Source organism: Falco punctatus, assembly GCF_963210335.1.
Source record: "Falco punctatus genome assembly, chromosome: 1".
In the NCBI taxonomy this organism is placed as follows: domain Eukaryota; kingdom Metazoa; phylum Chordata; class Aves; order Falconiformes; family Falconidae; genus Falco; species Falco punctatus.
The window spans coordinates 92197911-92217948 of NC_137580.1; the positions used below are offsets into that span (position 1 = coordinate 92197911).

At 51.9% G+C, this 20038-nt stretch overlaps 1 protein-coding gene across 2 annotated transcripts in view; it reads right to left on the bottom strand.

Moving 5' to 3' along the window:
- Window positions 1–96: 96 nt before the first annotated feature.
- KSR2 (kinase suppressor of ras 2) overlaps window positions 97–20038 on the bottom strand; it is an 87470-nt gene continuing 67528 nt past the window's right edge. The window contains exons 14-19 of one of the 2 annotated variants that reach the window (XM_080365779.1): window positions 19002–19098; window positions 14659–14792; window positions 9874–10005; window positions 7203–7332; window positions 6642–6775; window positions 97–4747 (exon numbers count right to left, since the gene is read on the bottom strand). In XM_080365779.1, the coding sequence (XP_080221905.1) occupies window positions 4741–4747; window positions 6642–6775; window positions 7203–7332; window positions 9874–10005; window positions 14659–14792; window positions 19002–19098 (634 nt within the window). In that variant the 3' untranslated portion in view covers window positions 97–4740. Of the gene's footprint in view, window positions 6776–7202; window positions 7333–9873; window positions 10006–14658; window positions 14793–19001; window positions 19099–20038 lie in introns of both variants that reach the window. The other variant, XM_080365780.1, reaches the window with a different exon arrangement.

A 20038-nucleotide genomic window follows, 5' to 3' on the forward strand; every position in this document is an offset into this window, starting at 1 on the left:
AATACTCCCACCCCACCACTGGGATGCGATGCCACTGTGGAGCAAGGAGAGGGCAGGGAGCAGCTGGCGGCGCGGAGCAGCACAGGGGTGCAATGGTTTTCAAAGGTTTGTGTTTGTTTTTTTTTTTATTGGCATAAATAATTCATACACTGTCACCTCACCAAACACTGCACGAGAAACCACAGGAACAAATGGCTATCCATTTCTGCAGGTCACAGAGATTCGCACTCAATCAGACAGCTGAAATTATAAATACTTTCTTCAAGTGTAGAAAACGTTATAAATGTTACTGTACAAATTTACATCAGGGAGATCCATCGTGCCTTTCTCAGCAATTTTTTGTTGTTGTTGGTTTGTGGGGTGATATATTTTTTGCACCAGAATCAACTGTTCTTTTCCAGTGACGAGAGTTTTGCAACAACGACAACAAAATATATATATATATATATATTTATGTATATATTTATAAAAAGAAAAGGGAAAGAGGAAAAGGGAAATGAAAGTCAGCTCATTCTGCAACGGTCAGAACTAACACAGAGAAAACAAAGCAGGCCATTGAGTTCAGTTTGAAACTGTACAGGATTTAGAGCTCATTATATATGTATATATCTATATACATACATATAGAGATATGTATATATATTTATATATACCTTATGTACAAGAAAATGTAACAGCATACTTTACAGGGACCAGAAACTAAAGAAGGCTTTTGCAGGTGACCAAGCTTCTCGAAGAATCATTATTAAAAAAAATAATATAATTAAAATTAAATAAATTAAAAAAAATAAATGGTGAAGAAAGGGGGAAGGAAAGCAAAGGTGCTCAGCAGAGTGCCACCCTGGCAGGGTTGACCTGGGGCTCCCCATGGCACTTGGGGGTGCAGGCAGCACCTCATGGCACCTCCAACATAGATCCCTTCTTCTTAGCATGGACCAATCCATAGGCACCAACCCTTCCATAGCATCTAGCAAAGGCTGAGGAGCAACTCCACCTCAAAGATACTCATTTCTGCCTACCATCCGTCTTAAATCTTAATCATCTTGGCTCCTGCCATGTCAAGTATTGGATAAAAGTCATCGGGGACGGACTCTGAGCTCATCATCCCCAGGAACTGCCTGGTCATGGCTCAGCGAGGATTTAGGTAGTTTGGGGGGGTGGATAGAAGAAGCAGCAGGGCTGGGGGATATAACTTAGCAGCCAAAGGAGGACATAGCACTTTAGGGTCATGCAGCACCACCACTTCCACCACTGGCAGTGGCTTCGCTACCCAGCGCCAAACGCAGCATTTCCCATGAGCGCTGAAACGCTGGGAAAGAAACCTTGGGCAGCAGCAAAGTCAGGGACTGGGGAGCTCAGGGAAGAGCCTCAGAGGGTGACTGAAAAGATGAAGCAGCTGAGAGCAGGAGGACTGGGTCAGGAGAGCATCGCTGGGGCTGCTCTGCTGCAGGAGCCCAGGGATGTACCGCAGGGCTGGGGATGGTTCCCTGCATCTCAAGCTGCTGCTCAGAACACCACCGTGCTAAAGCAGGCTCCGCTCTCACCCAGCGCATCTGGAAATAACCCCTGTCTCTCCTCTAGCTCATGCAGCTAAACTGAGCCACCGGATGGACCTTCTCGCTCCTTCGGATCTCCTATTAGAGGGCATTGTGGAGAGCTTCTCCTACATTCTCTCCCTGCTGAAGGGCTGGATATTTTTAAACTGGGGAAAAAAAAAAAACAACTCACAAAGCCAGAGTCAAAAAACAAAGAACAGCAACAACAAAAAAAAGTAAGATTTGTTGGTTTGGGGTTTTTTTAATAACTAAGACTTTCAAAAATAAGAAAGCATGATGCAAATAACACGGCTGCATAAACAACCATCGCTGCACTGAATGGAAGCGAAGGAGCTGCTCTTCTGAGCTAATTTATGATAAATACAGGGCAGCTATTTTTCCACCAATACTATTGTGTGACAGCTCTGCTCATGGCCTGGCTGAGATGTTACGATGAGGGAAGCAGGGAGAAAGAGGAAAGAGATGAGAGAAGAGTTGGCAAGGTTTGTTGGCTACAGGAGCACTTAGCTCCCTTCAAATGCCCAAAATCCAGGGGAGAAATGCTTGGCTGAGGCTGCTGCAGAGGGCCCTGTGCTCCTGGTAAGGACCTAATGCCATGGGGCAACCAAACCAACATGCTCATCAGTTCACTTGTTTCCTTGAGTCTTGGCCAATAAAATAAAGCAGGTGTTTGCCAACGGCTGGGGAGACCCCATGGGGGGATTATGTCAAGGTGAGACCTTCTAGGCAAGCAGGGGGCTTGGGGCACAGAGAATAAACCCACAGTAAGTCTTTCAAGATGGACGTTGTATCTTCCACCATAAATCCACAAGTCTATCAGGCTACAGCGTTTTGCCACCCCCAGTGCTGAGTATCACCCATGGTATCACCTCCTTCATCCTTACAACACGTTTTACTTGCTACTGCTCGCCTAGGAAGTTCACACCTACACAGAAACTAAAACCACCGAGCGAGAAGGACACCACCTTTCTACAGCAATGCCTCTCTCTGAACGTGGTTTGGGGACCGGTGAGTTCACAGTGAGACTCCCCTGTGCCCCTCCAGCAGCAGAGACCACTGGTGATGGGGCTGTGCTCCCCCCAACAGACCCCAGGACCATGACAGGTGAAGGCATTGGTGAAAACTCAGGGAGACTCTGAGGCTTAGTGCAACATTTATGGCACATGTGCTCACGCACAGAGGATGGAGAGGGTATGAGACAGCAGGGAAGGGTTGGGATGGGGAGGATGGGCAGCAGAGGACATCACTGCTGCAGCCCAGGGTGGGATGAAGAAGATGGGGGGGTTGTTCACGAGGGAAGAAGTGGAATGTGGAGGAGGCAGAAGGTGAACAGCCATGGAGCATCCTTCATCATCACTGGGATGAGGTGATGCTCAGCCACCTACACTGAGCTCTGCAGCATGAGGCCATGGGGACCACAAACTGGCCCTGCTGCCTGGTGCAGGGGGCAATTAGCACAAACGAGGGCTCACCCTGCTCTCGCTTGCTCATCCCACTTGGCCTCAGCATCAAAGGCAGAAGCAGGTGATCCTGCCTCATCCCAACTTCATGCAAAACATCTGAGAGTGAGATGCAACTACATGGCACAGCAAATGTCCTGAAAGCATCAGCAGAAGACTCACCCAGACCGACCCTCTACCAGCATGCTTGGAGGCTGGATTCACCGCCCTTGCTCCTGCCTACCTCAGATTTTTATACATATGCACTTGTGCAAATTTTAAGACATAAAAGCACCTTCATACACGCCCCCATGATTAAAGTAACATCTCTTGCTAGCTGCAATTACGTTTCTAATCTTCATTTACTTATGTTAAAGAGGTTCAAATGCCGGCAAGGGGGAGTTAGAGGAGCAGCAAACAAACCAGGGCTGGTTAGTTTGCAGAGCCTCGTCATGTCTCCAAATTAAGCTAACTTAGACTACAATTGAATTATTCAGGATGGTTCCTGTCAAGCAATTATGCTCAATAAGGGCCTGAAAACGCAATTTGCTATCATCCCTCGCTTGACAGCTCATCTAATGGGCTCGAGGGCCCATCCGAGATGATGGGGAGAGGGAAATACCGGCACACGGTATTCAGATGGCAACACCAGCTCCCAGATGCTGCCCAAAGAGCATCTCTTCGGGGAGGTCCAGGGTTTGGCTGATGGAAGATGAATATGCAGGGGAAAACAGTCCTGGGCATGGCTGTTTGTTCAGCCAAGATGTCCATGGCTCCCTGCGTGGGGCTGGGGAGGGAGATGCTCTGTACAACCAGAGCTTGTCCACATCCCCGGCTCCGGCAACGAGCCTGAGGAAGGCAACGGGAGAGGGGAAGGACCCCAGTCCCAGCTGCTCCGCTCTGCCCGGCCCCAGAGCACCCCCAAACCCAGGGCTTTGGCAGTGCCTTCAGGAATGAAGATCGAAGCCAAAAGCAAAGCAGCAGTGGGGAGGGCGAGAAGGAAAGGCTCGCTGATTAGATATGTGCTGGGGCAAACAGCTAAATTAACAGGAATGTGGAGAAGCAACCTGCTGAGAGGGAGACCTGGAGGGCAGAAATGTAAGTGGGCATGGCCAGGAGGTAAAGAAGCCACTTGTGAAAGGTCACGGCTGCCCATGAAGGGGTTGCAGAGGCGAGGGGGAGCAGGACTCCTCCAGCTCCGGCTCTGCAGATGCATTTTCCCGCAGGGGGTAGCTAATAGCAGCGGCACTCCCTGGCCCCGGCAGGCTCCAGCGCTAAACTCATGAATCAGCAACATTTCCCCCTTTTTTCATTTAAAAAATAAATAAATAGATAAAGGAAATTAAATAAACTCATCGAGAACCAAGAAGCAACCCCTCCCCATCCGAGCGTCATGAGCATTGACCATGCTGGTTGGGATCAGAGGAGCCCTGGGGGTTAAATTGAAGCCATCTGCCTCATGGGTTCCCCCTGCTCGGAGGGGAACCGGCCCCAGACCTGACCCCATGTGCACGGGGAGCTGCCCGCCGTCCCCATCCCACCGCAGCCGGGCGTCCCTGGCGCTCTACCACCAGCTTGGCTCCTCCAGCCCTTGCAGAGAGGATGAAACGCTGCGGGGGAAGAGGCTCATTCCCATTCCGCTGTTGGCCCGTGGCACCCGCTGCTCCTCTGTAGCACAGGGTGGGAAGCGGAGAGGAAGAGGAGAACCGCAGGGGGAGGAAGGCACCATCCCTTAACTCCTCCCGTCACAGCCTGGAAGGGACACAACACAGCAGAGTCAGCACTGGGCACTTTGTCCCAGGGCACCACGGGTTTTTGCGGGGCAGGTGGTTGCAAAAAAGCCTCCCCAAGTGGGTTTGCCACAGAGCTGCCCCGGAATGCAGTGGCACTGTGGGAAGCAGTGCACTTCTGCACCTCCCCGCCAGCCCAGCCTGGGTTTTGCTGGTGCAGGCAAGTCTCAGATTTAGGACCATCTAGAGCGGAAAAGGCTTGTTGGGTACCACACAGCTCAGCCCCATCCCCGTGCATCCAGGCTCTCCCAGCAGCAGGAACCCCGAGTGCAGGTATGGCAGAGCCCCCGGGTACCGCAGCCGGCTCATCCGGGTGCACAGCTGGGATCTGTGGGTGAGCCAGGACCCCACGGGGAAGCCAGGACCTAACATGGGAACAGTGGCCAGAGCCGAGTCCCTCAGGAAGGAGGCAGCTCAGATGGAAAGCGAGAGCTGAGCTGAAGAATCCTCCCTCCCCTCGCACTTAGCAAAAGATGGGGCCGGTAATTAAGAGGAAGCTGCCGGCCAGCCACAGCCTAGGGCAGGCAGAGCGTGGCTCTGACTGCAAAAACCTTCCCAAACCCAACCAAGCAATTATACAGCCACCTGCTTTGGGGTTCATCAACCTTCAGCTTTCCTTGCCTGGCTGCAGGAGCCACCCTGGTGCCTGCTCGGAGCACGGACTGGTAATTAACTTCCCTCCTGATTATTGGCTTATGTTCCAGGTGATTTGGGGGCCATCTGACCGCTGGCTTTGTGCTGGTCCCAGGAGCCCCTCATCAGCCCTGAGCACACGGGGATGGGAGGTGGCACAAGGGACACTCCAGCGGCTTTCGCTGTGCCCGTAACCTTGGCGCCGCCCACACTTGTCACACAGATAAGGAAGCAAGGAGGTTTGTTATCAGATACAGCAGAAGAAATCTGCATCTCCAACCCTCAGTGAGGTCCAAAAAAGATGCTTGAAGTAGTCAAAATTGCCCTCACTTCTCTCCCTTAGCTCACCTCTGCCGCCATCCCTCCCTGCCCATTTCCAGCCTCCACAGTCTGGGCATGCACACCAGGAGAAGGAAAAATCCCCCCATGAATGCAACCCCTGCATGGATTAGGCTTTTGATCCTATTTGTCATAATACGATGAATTCAAGGGAAGAAAATGAGTCTCTAAGTGATACTTCTGGGTTTTGCCTGCTGTTACCAACAGGCCAGATCCTGAAACCCTGACTGGGGACCCATTTATGCTGTGTTTGCTGAAGCAGAGAGATGTGACTAAGCCAAAGCAATGAAACGGAGCAGGACTTGGCCACGAGCTGTCTGTGGGAGAAGAGACGATGTTCTTTTCCCAGCGCTGGAAGCTGCGATGGCTGCCACAGGCTGCAGGTCTGGGGAGGGACCCCAGGCAGGATATCCCCCCACCAGTTAAATCTGGGCAAAAGAAGGAAAAACCACCTTCCCAGGAGGAAAACCACTTTGAGAGGGGTGCAGAAGCAGGCACTGGAGCCCTGGCCGATGTCCCCAAAGCAGATATCCCTGAAACAGATGTCCTGGCCCCAGCCTGCCCCTGGACCTACCCTGCTTCTTCCTCCCAGCGATGATGGAGCACTTCGCTAAGCTCCTCCTGATCGTCTCCAACTACTTTCCCAGGCTTTTTCAGCCCAATAAGAACAGCCAGCACTGCAGTGACAGCTGGCATGGGCACAGCACTCTATGACCACCCTTTCTACCCATGCTTGCCCCCCCCACCATGGCACCAATATACGCACAGCTTGTCCCCATGCCCCCCGCCAATGCTACCCAGTCAGCTGTGACAGTGGCGTGCTGAGGGGTGCAGGCAGAGCTTCCAGCCACCACAGGGAAAACCAGGCAAGGACAGGGACTTACTCTGCTGACTTCCAGAAGTGCCCGGGATGGGAAAGGCGACGGTTGCGCTTTGGCAGTTTCTCCAGCATGTCCATGAGCTTGGTGAAGGTGGGTCTCTCCTCTTGCTCATAGGCCCAGCAGAAGAGGAGGATGTCCTGCAGCCACACAGGACAAGTGCGTGAGCAGAGCCAGTCCCCCTCCCACCATGATCTCCGCACCTAACGTCCTCCCAGCAAGGACCCCACCTCCATCACTGCATCCTTCTGAAGTGCCAGGGCAGAGGGAATGTGTCCACCCCCGTAAGGACAGTATCTCCATCACCGCATCCCTGCAAATGGCTGGCATGGAGGGAACATGCAAACTGTTCTTGTGCCACCAGCAGCTAGACTGAGTCCCACTGGCTGGAGGGGAAGGGACCCCAGAGGGAGGGACCCCTCGCTTTTTTGCTGGCAGATCCTGGGCAGCACAGAGAATTTTTCAAAGGGACCCCCCACCCAGGGCATGCACCAGTGGGGCACGTTCCCCCTCCATGCACACACACACATACACGCGGGGCTCCAGCACCTGCTCCACACCACCTACCGAGATCTCCTTGCCCATCCCGATCTGGCTGAGGTTGGGCTTCATCCCTCTTCCCACCTGCCAGATTATTGCCTCCGCTGGCTGTGTCTTGAAGGGCCATTCCCGCGCATGCAGCTCATACCAGATCGTGCTGTTGGGAGACAGCAGGGATTAGAGTTGGGAGGAGCTGGGAGGCATCGCACAGGGGTACGGCTGCTCATTGCACCCACATCCACTGCCTCTCCCTGCTCTAAAAATCATCCACATCCAGGAGGTGCTTCATCCCAGATATGACACCAGAGATGCTCAGCCCTCATTACAGAGACATCACCTCTCCCATTTTCCAGAGGAAGTAACTGAGGCTGTCAATTTGACTGACAGCCTGCTGCAGCCCCTGATTTACACCAGGGGAGAATATGGTCCATGGGCAGGAGGACAGAGGCTGATGGATGCACAGGCAGAGGCATGTGCAGAATAATGGGCAGAGCTGCCAGCCAGCCTGTTACATCAAGTGGGAATCTCCCACTAGGATGCAATAGCACCTTGCCCCGCTGCCCGCCGAGTAGCTTAATAGATGATGCGGGGGGTAAATACATGGTCCAGCCGCCGGGCTGGCATTTCTAACTCTGCCACCTGCTCCAGCTGCTTGGGGCAGCAAGCACCAGGGAAGAATGAACCTGAAAATTCACTTTTGCTCTGACTTTTTCCTTTTTCTTTTGGAAAAAGCACTCCAAACCACAAAAAGCCATCCAAGCCATGGCATGAACCATCCCTGGCACCCTCACCGGGTGATGGCACATGAGAACCCCCAGCCATCTGCCACTGCACTGCTCTTATCACTAAGCCAAGCCCTCCTTTCCATGAGGACTTCCAAATCCAAGGGAATATCCCAAAACAACGGTATCTCTGGCTGAGCTGGCAGGCATCCCCGTGGTCCTCCACCCCCGCTACCGCCTGGGACTTTTCCACCCTTGTTTTCCAGCACTCGGAGGCTGGATAAGCCCCTGCTCCCACAGTGCTGGCCCTGATTTCCAAGGCAAATTCCCTGGACTTACTTTTCCCTTCAAGGGATGCCATCACAGCCAGTTAAAGCAGCGAGAAACAGAGTTAAAACAGCATCTGGGTGGAAAAATCTGGGGGAGGGAGTCTGATAAATGAAAGAACACTCTTGGATGGGTGGCTCCCTGATTTTTGAAAAATATACATACATTTTGACTATCGATCTCAAAAAATGTGAATAATGTGAGATGCCCATTGGTGCTGTAGGCACAGAGGAACGGGGAGGCTGGAGAGAGACAGGTCCTGGTGGCACAGGACAAGATGTTCAGGCATCAGCCAGGATTTTTAAAGTGCCTGAATGCATCCGATGCCGTTAAATTCAAATTTCTAGTTGGGAGTTTGAGGCTTAAGTTTTCACCTTCGTGTGATGCATCCCAAATATCTGGACTGTGTTTCCTGGCGTACAGATGGTGCTATGGAGAGTGATCTGCTGCTCCATCTCCCTTTGCAGAAGACCACACATCTAACATTAATTGTTGCCACAATCTTGCAGACTTTGTCGAGCACGTGCCGTCAGCCTCAGCACCCCGCTCTGCGCCGCCTTCACCCACGCTTTAATTTAAAATTTCTGTCTTCTTTAAAAGATCTTTTCCTCTCGCTGTTGCTGATCCCCAAATCCCTAGAGGGAAATGGCGATGGCAATAACCCTCCGGATCAGCTGTGAGCCTCCTGGGCTCAGCGGAGGGCAGCAGAAAAAAGAAAGACAAAAAATGTGGGAAAATCTTTTAATCTTTTAAGGAAATTCATGCTTTACATAAGGGCAGAGCTCACACTCAAAGAAAGGAGGAAAAACTAAGTCTAAGTAACTGACTCTCACTCAGTTCGATATGATCCCTTAATTACTTCTTTATTTTTGTGCTAAAGATATACCTCAGGGAGGGAGGAAAAAAAAAGCCAGACCCTTTCGGCTGTAATTACTGTGGTTTTGATGGAAATATCGCCTCCCATAACAGCCCCATGCACACTAATCCCCGCAGCCTTTAAGGTATCCACAAGAAAATTAATCCTCTGGGTAAAGCCCCCAGCCCTATGTCCACCTCGAGAAAGGTTTTATCAGGGCAATTGGGCTCCTGCCGTAAGGGAGGCTTGCTTTCAGATAAGCGGCAGGAGTGATGAGCCAGTTCGCTGAAGGAGACTCATCAGTTCTCCTCTTCTTGACCTTTAGGCATCTCATCTCCCCAGCAGCCCAAGCTCACAGCAGCAGCTACTGCTGCCAGCCCCTCTGCAGCTGGCTGGTGGAGAGAATTGGGGTGTCTGGGGGCTCCCCAGCCTGTGTCCCCAACCTTCTGCATCCCTAGCTGACATCCCGGTGGTACCCACCCCAAGAGGATGCAGGGGAGACATCACACCAGGCTGGCGTCCCCATGATGCTCCAGATCCCATTGCCCAGAGCCACCATGCTCCATAGCCACAACAGGGGATTTGGTGTTTTGGGAGGGAGTTAACACAAAATTTCTCAAACAGGAAGGGGCTCTGTGCCCAGCGATGGGGATTCCCACATGAAGCATCCCCTTGGTGTTGCAGCAAGCAAACCGTGTCCCCTTCCCCTCCCGGCTGCACAGAGCAGCTCACAGCTGGCACAACTGTGCCGGTTCACTGCAGCCTGCCCACCTGCCCTGCCGCAGGGACTCACCCCAGCGCAAAGACATCCGAGTGCTTGGAGAAGGGCAGCTTGTCCTCCTCGGTGTCCGGCGAGAGCTGGCGGATGATCTCGGGGGCAAGGTGGCACAACCAGCCATTCTGGATGCGCAGCTTGTTCTCCCGTCTGCCAAAACACGGAGCCAAAGCCATGGGTACCACAGCAGGAACATCACCACCGTGCCACCAGCGAGTAGCCCCCCAGCTCTCCCACCCTCTCCCCAGGGCATTTATGCCTGGTTTTCCCCACAGCATCCTTGCAAAGTCAGGTTTTAACCCTGTTCTGAGAAATGCCAGCATGGTGGCTTCACACTCGTCCCTGCCAGGTGGCAGGGCTCAGTTTGGGCACAGGGTGGGCAAGGGGCAGCTTCAGCTCTGCTGGGCTGCTAATGGGGATGCAGGGTCTGCCAGGGCCCTCACTGTGACCAAAACTCTTTTAAAAGAGCAGGGACAACAGGTTACCTGGGGCAAATCCCGCCAGCACTGACATCTCGTCTGGCCCCGCTGTAGTTTGAGCAAAAGGTTGGACTGGTGACCTCTAATGGCCTAGAAATCAGTGTTTTCAGGTGTTTGGTCCCCAACAGCCCCTCCAGCCCACCTTCATGTCCAGACCTCCAATGTCATCACCCACAGGCACAGCCTGGCTTCGTTACCATCACCAGCCTCTCTCAGCTAATCTCAGCCATCTGTCTTCTACCTCCTCAAGGCCCCCCTGCTCAGTACAAATACATTAGGCTCCTTTGGCCAAGAGCTGAGGATGACATTGGTTGCTTCTTCATCCTTTATATCCTCCAGCAGGCACCTAGGGTGCCCAACTGGCTTAAAAAGGGTGCCCAGGTAGGGAAATGGGCAGGGACCACTGGTGGTGGTAGCACATTAAGCAGCTTAATCGTGTGTCTGAGACCAAATTTGGGAGCACAATTTTGCAGGAGGTAACAAAGACTGTCACATGCCCCATTGGAATAGAGAAGGAAGTGCCCACTGACTTGTCCCAAGGAATTTCTCCCTGGTTTTGCTTTGATGCCCTCCCAAATATGGTGATGCTCAGGAGTAAGGGATAGCAGTGGGGTCATCTCTCCTCCTGAACTTCAGCGTGGGGCCAAAATCCCAGAGCCCATGTCCCAGGGGACACTACCCAGGCATGGGCATGTCCATCCACCCCTGAGGCAGGATGACAAACTCCCACCACAAATGCTGACTGCTTGGCTGGCTTTCCCCCCCCATGGCTGTGTGCACATAATGTGCACAATCCCAAGGTGATACAGTCCAGATTCTCCCAGGCACAAAGCCACCCCTGTGCCCAGCATCACCCCTGGGTCTGGCAGTGACCAGAAGAGTAACCCCCTCCCCTAGGGAAGGACACTGCTGGTCCAGGGATTAAGCCTCCATGCCCCCTCTGAGGTCTCCATGGCCCCTCTTCATCCTGCTGCGCTGGAGCTGTCACCGCAATCAGCAGCTCCAGCAAGGCACGGACCCTCTGGCCCCAGGAGCCGCAGGCGAGAGCACTTTGGCACAGGGGGGAGGCTTTCAGCTCCCCAGCCAGCTCCCGCCACCATCCTCCAGCCCTGTGCAGCTCTTAATTACAAGCCGTCGTTAAGCACCAGAGCAATTAGAAAAGATGTGGAGAAGCTCACTAGTCCTTCCCTGTGTCTATGTTCTCTGCCTCTGGGCAGGCAGTGGGGAGCGGGATGCAGTGGGCAGCACTCGGATGTGTTCCACCACCCTCAGCAAGACCAGGATTGCACATAGGGCTTTCTATTCTTGTTCACTCAAGTCATCCAGCGCTGTGATCTCCCATGAGCAGCATTCAGGCTCACCTCGGGATGCTCCAGGGACCAGATCTGGCTCCACAGCTCTGGTAGAAGCCCAGCCTCAGCCCTTTGCAAAGCTCACGTATGCCCAAGCACGCAGCTACAGGCTTACAAGCTTCCAGCAATGAAGGCTGAGCTTTAATGCACTCCCAAACGTGGCTCAATTACAGCAAAATGGTTTCATGACAAAAATTTGCCTGACTTCATAACCAGCCTGGCTAATTCCACTAGCAGAAAGCAGCACAACCAGCCAAGCATCTTCTAAACCCACTGAAGGACAAGCCAGCCCCAAGGCAAAAGCAAGGGCAGAAAAGCTCTTCAGATGACTCAAGACACACCTCATGCTCCTCCTAATTACAGAGCAGCCCTATCAAGCCCAACAACGTTTAAATAAAGGAAAAATAAATCTGATTTCACCAGGATAAGACACTGGATTAGGAAGTCTCTGCAGAAAGTATTTTAGTTGCAATATCTGTCTTGTTTTTCAGCAGCACAAGCGTGTCACAGCACGGATGGACGCTACAAAGTCCTTGTGGTGGATGCTTTCATGAACTGAAGGTGAGCCTGGTCTAGGAGGACAAGGAAGATTTTTAAGCCATTTCTTTTTTTAACCCTAGTGAAAACAGGCCAGTTTATAGTTCTCATTCACATCTGAAGTAACATCACTGTCCTTAGCTCAGCCTGCAAAAATTTGCTCCCTTCTCCATACATGCTTGTCCATGCAAGCCTCTGAGGACCCAAACCTGTTCTTTATCATTCTTCTTTATCTGGGAGAAACCAGAACCGGCAAAAAAACACCCTGAAAAGGGAAATCAGACCTGCAGACACTTGCTGCTTCAAAATTCATCGTGACTGGTGAGTGTGGATCCCCAAAGCCTTCTCCACCAGCAGAAGACGTGTGCCACCAGTAGTCCAGGGCAGCCACACTGAAAGCTTCTTGGGACAGAAATTTCCCCATATTTCTACCAAAACACTGCTCGTTTCTGTCCAGTCTTACATTTCTGACCATCCTTCCTCTCCTGAGTAATCTCCTGGACTTTACCCACCATGTGCCATCCCAATCTTGTGCAGAGATGGCCACGCATTGGTCCATCCCATTGGATGCCCCATCTCCGCAGGGTCTTGGCTTTCATTTTATCTCCAGAGCATCTCTGACCTTCTAGCAAAGGCCCCTGGCAAACTTTGGCCCTTTTGCCCAAATCCTTTTATTACTGCTGGAATGAGCTGCAGCTTCATCCTGGCAGGACCTAAGCCCCAAACCCCCTGCCCAGCTGCTACACCAGAGCCAAAATCCACTTCTCCACTGCAGGGAGAGCAGCAGCACTGCTGGATTTCTTGGGCTTCCTAAGCTTTTGGCCAAGTTTGTGCTAAAAGCAGATGATATTTATACAGGCAGAATGGAAAAGCTGGCTCCCCATCTCACCATGAGAGGCATGGGATGGAGAAGCGGCCGTTGCCTTTTCCTCTAATCATTTGACCTCATCACATGGGAACTAGACCAAAAAAAAATATATAATTTCCAAGGTGCACTTGATCTCCTGATCACCTTCACCATAAAGTGATGACTTGCCACAACAACCTCTCCAGTGACAAACCCCACCATGTGGGGTGATGGAGACCGAAAGGACCAGAAGGCAGGTAACATGCTGCTGGAGGAAACCTGCCTCAGCTGCTGGTGCCGATAACGCTGCGCTTGACCCGTGCTGTTTCTAACACAAAGGGTTCAGTGAAAAATCACTCTCCCAGGGGAAAAGTCAGCAATGCTCTTTTTTTTTTTAGTTTTAGCAAGAAAGGAGAATATAACCTTTGTTCTTTTTTCCCCTCTTCTGTTTCCTTTCCCCCCCATCTTTGTTTTCCTTCCTTTCCACTGCTGCTGAGACAATTTGCCCTGCCATGTCTACAGCTGGAAAACCTCCCAAAGCACCAGGGGAAAAAAAACCAAAAAAACATTTAATAAGGAACATTTACCAAATGGGCTTGATTCTAAGTCCAAAGAGACCAAAAACGTCATAATGCTGTAAATGTCCCAAGCTTGGCTCTCATTTTCTCTGCGTCTTGCTCCATGCCCTGGCTCAGTGCAGATACCACGGCCAGATGTCTGCAGCACCTGAAAGGTCACTGGAGCGGCCAGGGGACAGCCCAGGGATGGCACCGTGTGACCTGGGCTGCCGCTCTGGCTGCACCGTTTGTCAGCCCAGAGGCAGGAGGTGAAGCAGATGCTGGGGGATTATAACAATAGTGTTAGGGAAAGGCCAAGGAACAAACTGGCTTTGCTGGCCCTGGTGAAACAGAGCCCAAGGAGCATCTCCTGCACAGCTGCAGGGTGGTTTGGCCATGGAAATGACGCATCCTGTGGGAAGAGGTTGGGTCCAAGAAACCATGCCTGGGGCCAGGTCCTGCCTCTCTGAACCAAACTGCTAGAGACTCGCATGCAGCATCATGCTCCTTCTTACCGATCAAAAGCAACTCTGCCATTAAACACTAGGTTTAAGAAATAAATGAAACAAAATAAAATTGAAACAAGCTGCAACTTCTGCACCCAAGGAGTAGAGCAGTTTGTTTTCAGCGCTCAGTGCTGAGTGAAGACCCACCTTACTGCAGAAAACACAGCTCTGCTCTTGCCATCCCTCTGGGGCTTTGCACCGCAAACCCAATGATGGTGTTGAGTGTGGAGCTGCATTTCAAGGGAGCACCACTGGTGGGGCAGAGGGGTTTCTGCAGGAGCTACAAATCTTGCTCTTCCCAAAGCAGGCCTCCTCAAAAGCAAAATCCCAGGAGGTGAGATGGTAAAGTCCCAGGGGCAGCCCCAGGACACTCAAAGGCACCTTGTCCCCATGTCTACCAAGGCTGCAGACCCAGACAGGCACTTGCAGAGGAGGTTTTTGCGCTACCTCTCCATGTTCCCAGCTCAAATGGGGGCTCTAGGGCATGAGGAAGAATGCCAGTATTTCCACCATGCTGTGTCCTACCTGCCTGCTTGGAGAACTCCCGAGATACTGAAGAGGCCAAAGTCTGTGATCACCACCTTCCCGTTGTCATAGAAAACGTTTTTTGACTTGAGGTCCTTGTGAAGGATCCCCTTGGCGTGCAGGTAGCCCATTCCCTAGGATGGAAGAGAGAGAAAAATGCCTCAAAATTGAAAAAGCAGCACAAACAGATGGGATAACGCCCAAGCAGGGGCAGCCCCACCATTGCCAAGATGGGGAGAGCCCAGCCATGAGCACCCCTGTACCATCACAGTACATCCATGCCACTGAGCTCCAGCTGGGCCACAGCTGGAGGCTGCACATCCCCCAATGTTCCTACAGACAGGGCAGGTGTCCGGGGGGTGTCCTTGGCTTGGGACAGGCAATGGATGGTGCTCACGGAGGGCGAGGGGGTCATGGTGTGGGCATCTCAGCCACGATAGCTCCCACTCATCTTCCTGATTAATTGGTTATGCAAGGAAAATTAGCGGCAAACCAAACTGGCAGTCACTCTCCTGAAATCCTCTGCGGAGAAATTGATGATGATGATGATGTTTTCGCCTTTGTTCACTTTCGGGGCTGGGAGCAGAGGGGTAATAAGTCAAAGCTCCCCATCACACACCCTCGCTGAGCCATTAGTGCCTCCTATGTGCACACCGACACCATTAGCCTGGAAACCAGCGCCTCGCAGGAGTCCTGCCTTAATTCTTTTCCCCTAAGAAAAGCTACTTGGTGGTTAATTAAAATTATTGCTAATGATGCAAAAAAAGGCCATGGGTGGGAAATCCAAACTCCCCTGCACCAGGCTTGTTTAGCATCAGCAAATCAAGCAGGCTGTTGACAGCTCCATGCAGCGGACATTCAGCTCAACAGGATAACCAGCTCTAGGAGTGGGGAGGGCGATAAAAGTCATTTATCCCAACTTCAGCAGGGCTTTCGATGCTGTCCCACTTCTCATTCTCATAAGCAGACTAAGGGAAACTTGCTCAAGAGGAAGCTACTGAAGGATAAAAGCCAAATGGGCCAGCAAACTGTTGCTTAAGAGCAAATATCAGTTGTCTATTGCTGGCGTGGGGGGATTTACTAACTGGATTTCCACAGGGGTCCATCCTAGGTCTGATCTTTTCACGTCCCGTCATTAACCACGCAGGCAGTGGAACATGAATATATTTGTAATTTGCAGCCAACGTGGAGATAGGAGTCACAATCCAAATTCAGAAATGATTGGGAAAAATTGGGAAAGCAACCTGAAAAAAACCCCAAATCCTCAAATGCAAATGCGCAGGATATGGGGGGAAAAAGGTCTCACCAGTGGCAGAGACTTGCAGGGCTCTGCTCCGGCAGCTGGAAAGCCTGGGGGCAGCCAGGGACAATGTGCTGCTGGGGACAGCAAACACCCCAACCCAGCAAGATACAGGGGTTCACCCGCACCCCTCAGCGGTCAAATCCTGAAGAGCCTCTGCTAAGAGAAGCTGGAGGAAGGAAAGGATTTGGGGCTGAGGCTGGTCCTAAGATGCCACAGCTGCAGCTGCATGCCAGGACCATTCCAGTCACCAGGATTAATTAGGGGTCTCTGGATCCCAGCACATGAAATAATAATGAGGTTTTAAAATCTGCTTTAAAATGTCACTGTCACCTTCATAAAGTGCCAGGGTTATGCAAGAAACAGCATTTCAATGCTGCGAGCCTGTTCCTCCTGCAAGGTGCAGTGCAGGGCCCTGAGCATCCATGGGACAGGATGAGACCCGGTGCCATGGGGATGCTTTGCAGCCCCCTCCCATCGGCCAGGGCTGACAGGAGCTCAGAGCAGGCAGCAGGGCCTTTGCACCCTTTGCACGCAGCATGGATGGGAATGCATCTCCCATGCAATCCCCACACGCAGCCAAGCCTTTGCTGGAGGTATTTCTCAAGGAATTCTCAGCAAACCCAAATCCCTCATCTCACTCCATAGGGTATCATGCAGATCCCACTACAAATTCCAGCTCTGCCACCTTCACCCCCGGGATGATCTGTGAGAAAACACTCTTTGGCCCAGTAACGCCTTAATTTGCTTGGCTGCCCGGCGTGTGCGAAAAGCCAGCTCCCTCTGCCGGCTTTGCTTCTTAAATAAATTAACTTTCGCCTCCGAGGATCACGGCATAACGAGAGCCCTTGCATCCGCTAATCCAATAATCTTAACGGCTCTCCTATCGCATAAGGGGACTCAAAGGATAAAGTCAAACAACTGCCGCGACCGGGTAGCTGAGCCAAAGCCCCTGCTGTGGTCCCGTCTCCAGCTCCTCCGGCCAATGCAGCCCCCAGCCCAACCAAAGCAAGATGTCGGGGTTTTCCTTCGCTTCTCCACACCAGCCACCTCCAAGTCCACCAAAACGTCCTTCATGTCTGCTGATGGTTGACATGGAGGGGTGGGAAGGCAGAGAAACTGCTTCTCCTGGTGCACATCAGTGATGGGCCATGTGTCTGGGGCACAGCAGCTGCGACAGGGGTATGACGGAACCTCTCCAGCAAGCCGGAGCTGCTGTCTTAAAACCCCTTGGGTGCACAGGGAGAGCCTGGGCTCAGCACCCATTCTGCACAGCTTTGCCTTTGCACCTCTCTGAACTCCTACAGGGACCTGGGCCAGCCCCGAAGTCCCTCTGCCCTGCGGCGGGCTGCAGCAGGAGCACCCAGCCCCGTGCTCGCCGGGAGGAGAGGAGATGCAGGGGGGCTGCAGCGAGCTCTGCGTGCAGTCCTGCTGATTTGCTTCAGCATCTCGTGGGTGACATTCTTCACCGTGTTGCTTTCATCTCACAGACCCAGCCACGCTTCCCCAGTGCCAGCAATGCCTCGCAACACCACACTTTGAAGTTTCCAACTTCTCCCTATATGCACGTGCAGGGGACAGGGGTCTCTCAGCCCAGTCCTCCAAACCCCAACCCACAAGCAGTGATGCAACCCGCCTGGAGAAAGGGGCTGAACCCAGCCATTACCTCCTGCTGTGAACATCTGGGACGAGAGAACCCTGAGCATAACTGCAGCGGCAGTCAGGGGAAAACATACAAGGCAACCCAGCGCGAAGCCTCAGAGTTTGCTTAGTGAGAAAAATCCATCTTTAAAGTGGAAAATACAGATTGAAACTAGAAATCAGCAGAGAAGCCCTCAGCACGGATTCAGGCCATAGTTTGCTGCTCCAAGACGCCCCTTGCAACACTGGCTCAGCAAAGAGGGTAAGCCTGTGCTCAACTGTCAGCTCCTGCCCAGAGCCCAGAGGCTTCAGGGGAATTTAAGGAATTTACTTTAAAACAGCATGCACTTTGCTAAATCTGGGTGTAAGTAAATGCAAACCAGACAATCTAATAAGAGACAGCATAAGCACAGGCAGGGGAATGGCACCGCTCAGGGTATATTACAGAACACGTTCTTATTTATAACATGGATTTGAATATTTAAGGGGGTTTAAGATCTGCCAAAAAAACTACTGGCTTTTTTTCCCCTTCCAATAGAAATATGTTCAACATAAGCTCAGCCCCAGATGATTTGCTATGGCTGTTTACCAGAGGTGCTAGCTGACCTCGAGCAGGACACAGGGCCACTGTCGCAGCTCCCATGGTAGGACACGTGCCAAATCTTTTTGGTATCATTTAGTGTTAAATATGTTTGGAATCACAGTACAACCCTACTCTAGCAGACGGCTCAGCACCACTTAGGAAAACAAGCCGTTGCAGACACTCGATGGGAAGCTTTGATGGCTCAGGACTCAACTTCCCAGCCACTTGACCCTGCCACGTGAGGATCCTCCTCAGCATCTATTCATACGGTCGCATCTGAAGTGTTGAAGATGCACTTTGAGTCATCTCTGTGAAAGGAAAAGTTTTTTTAGCTCTGAAAACTGCACGTGTGCTCTGCCTTGTGGCGTGCACAGCCTCCTGCCACAAGCACCACAGCACTGACTCCTCCATGCACGCTGGCTGCAGGGATGCTTGCACTAGAGATATGGAAACCTCAAATCAACAGCAGATTGTTTTTTTTCTTTTTTTCCAAGACAAGAGGAATACCCAGCCAGTAATTCACTCATGGCAGCAAAGCTGGACTTAAACATCTGCACTTCAAAGGGGGAAGAGGAGCTGTGGCCAGGACGAGCTCCAAGTTCATCACTGCACAGGGAGCCTGTGGGAAGCCTTGGTGGCACCCCAGTTCAGCTCAAAGTGGGTGAGGGAGGTTTAAGAGACCTGGATTTTAAAGTCAAGAGGTGCTATCCTGCCCAGCCTCCTTGGCTTCTTCCCTCCCGCTCCCTGGAGCAGCCTGGCTGAGCTCTGGGCTGGATGTGAACCCCACTGGTGACAAGCTGCCCCCACACCACACCGTACCTTCACAATTTCTTGTGCTATCTGCCTTGTCTTGTTGACATCCAGGACGATTTTGGCATCTCTCACCACTGAGTAGAGAGTCCGTCCTTTACACAGGCTGAAAGAACAGGAAAAGGGAGAAGATAAAAAACATGGATTATAAACCCCGGCCAAGAAACATCCCCAAATTATAAAGGCAGCGGCTGTGGCAGGGAACTATAAATAACTGCAAGAGCTTTGGCTACATCTCAAGGCAGGCTGAAGATTCAGCAGGGAAACTGGGGGCTCTCCCCAGTTCGGCACTGGGGTGGAGCTCGTGCTGCTCCCAGTAACCTGGGCTAGTTCCCGGCTCTTCCCGCATCCCAGCCATGAGCAAAACACCTGGCCCTCTTGCTTCAGACTTTTTGTGCAAAACTGGCCGCGGCTCCCCGCCTCTTCCCTTGGAGGATACAATACTCACAGATGTAATATGAGTCAAAAGAGGAAAGACAGGGAGAAAAAAAAAAAAAAACAAAAAACAACAAAACCCCAATGCACTGTACAATGTCCTCCAATTTTCCTTCTCGTACCAATTACAGTAAAATCTATTTACAGAGCCTTAATTACCAAAGGCAGCTGGAAGGGGGGGGGGAGGGTCTAAACCAATTAAAAATATATTGACATTTGAATATCATAATGGAGTACGTGGGTGGATGCTGCCTCGACTCCCGCCCACAAAAAAGGGCTTTTTTGCTTTTCTGTATCCACCCACGCTCATTACAGGCAACTTTAGAAAGATGAGACTGGATACCTGTGCCTGGGAAATAAAGCACCCGACACACATCTCGTTAAAGAGGTTTCGGCGACTGCAGACATTAATTTGATCCTGTTCTAGTTAACAAATAAAAAGTTACAGGTTTTAATTCCCCTGCTCTCCCTCCGCTGCATCCTCATTCGGCTCCATCCACCGCTTTCCCCCTTGCCCATCTCCAGCCCTGGGGATGCCAGCACAGATGGCTCTGCATTTGTTCCCTGGGAGGTCAGGAGGTTTGCCCCATTTGGATGCAAACAACCAGCCC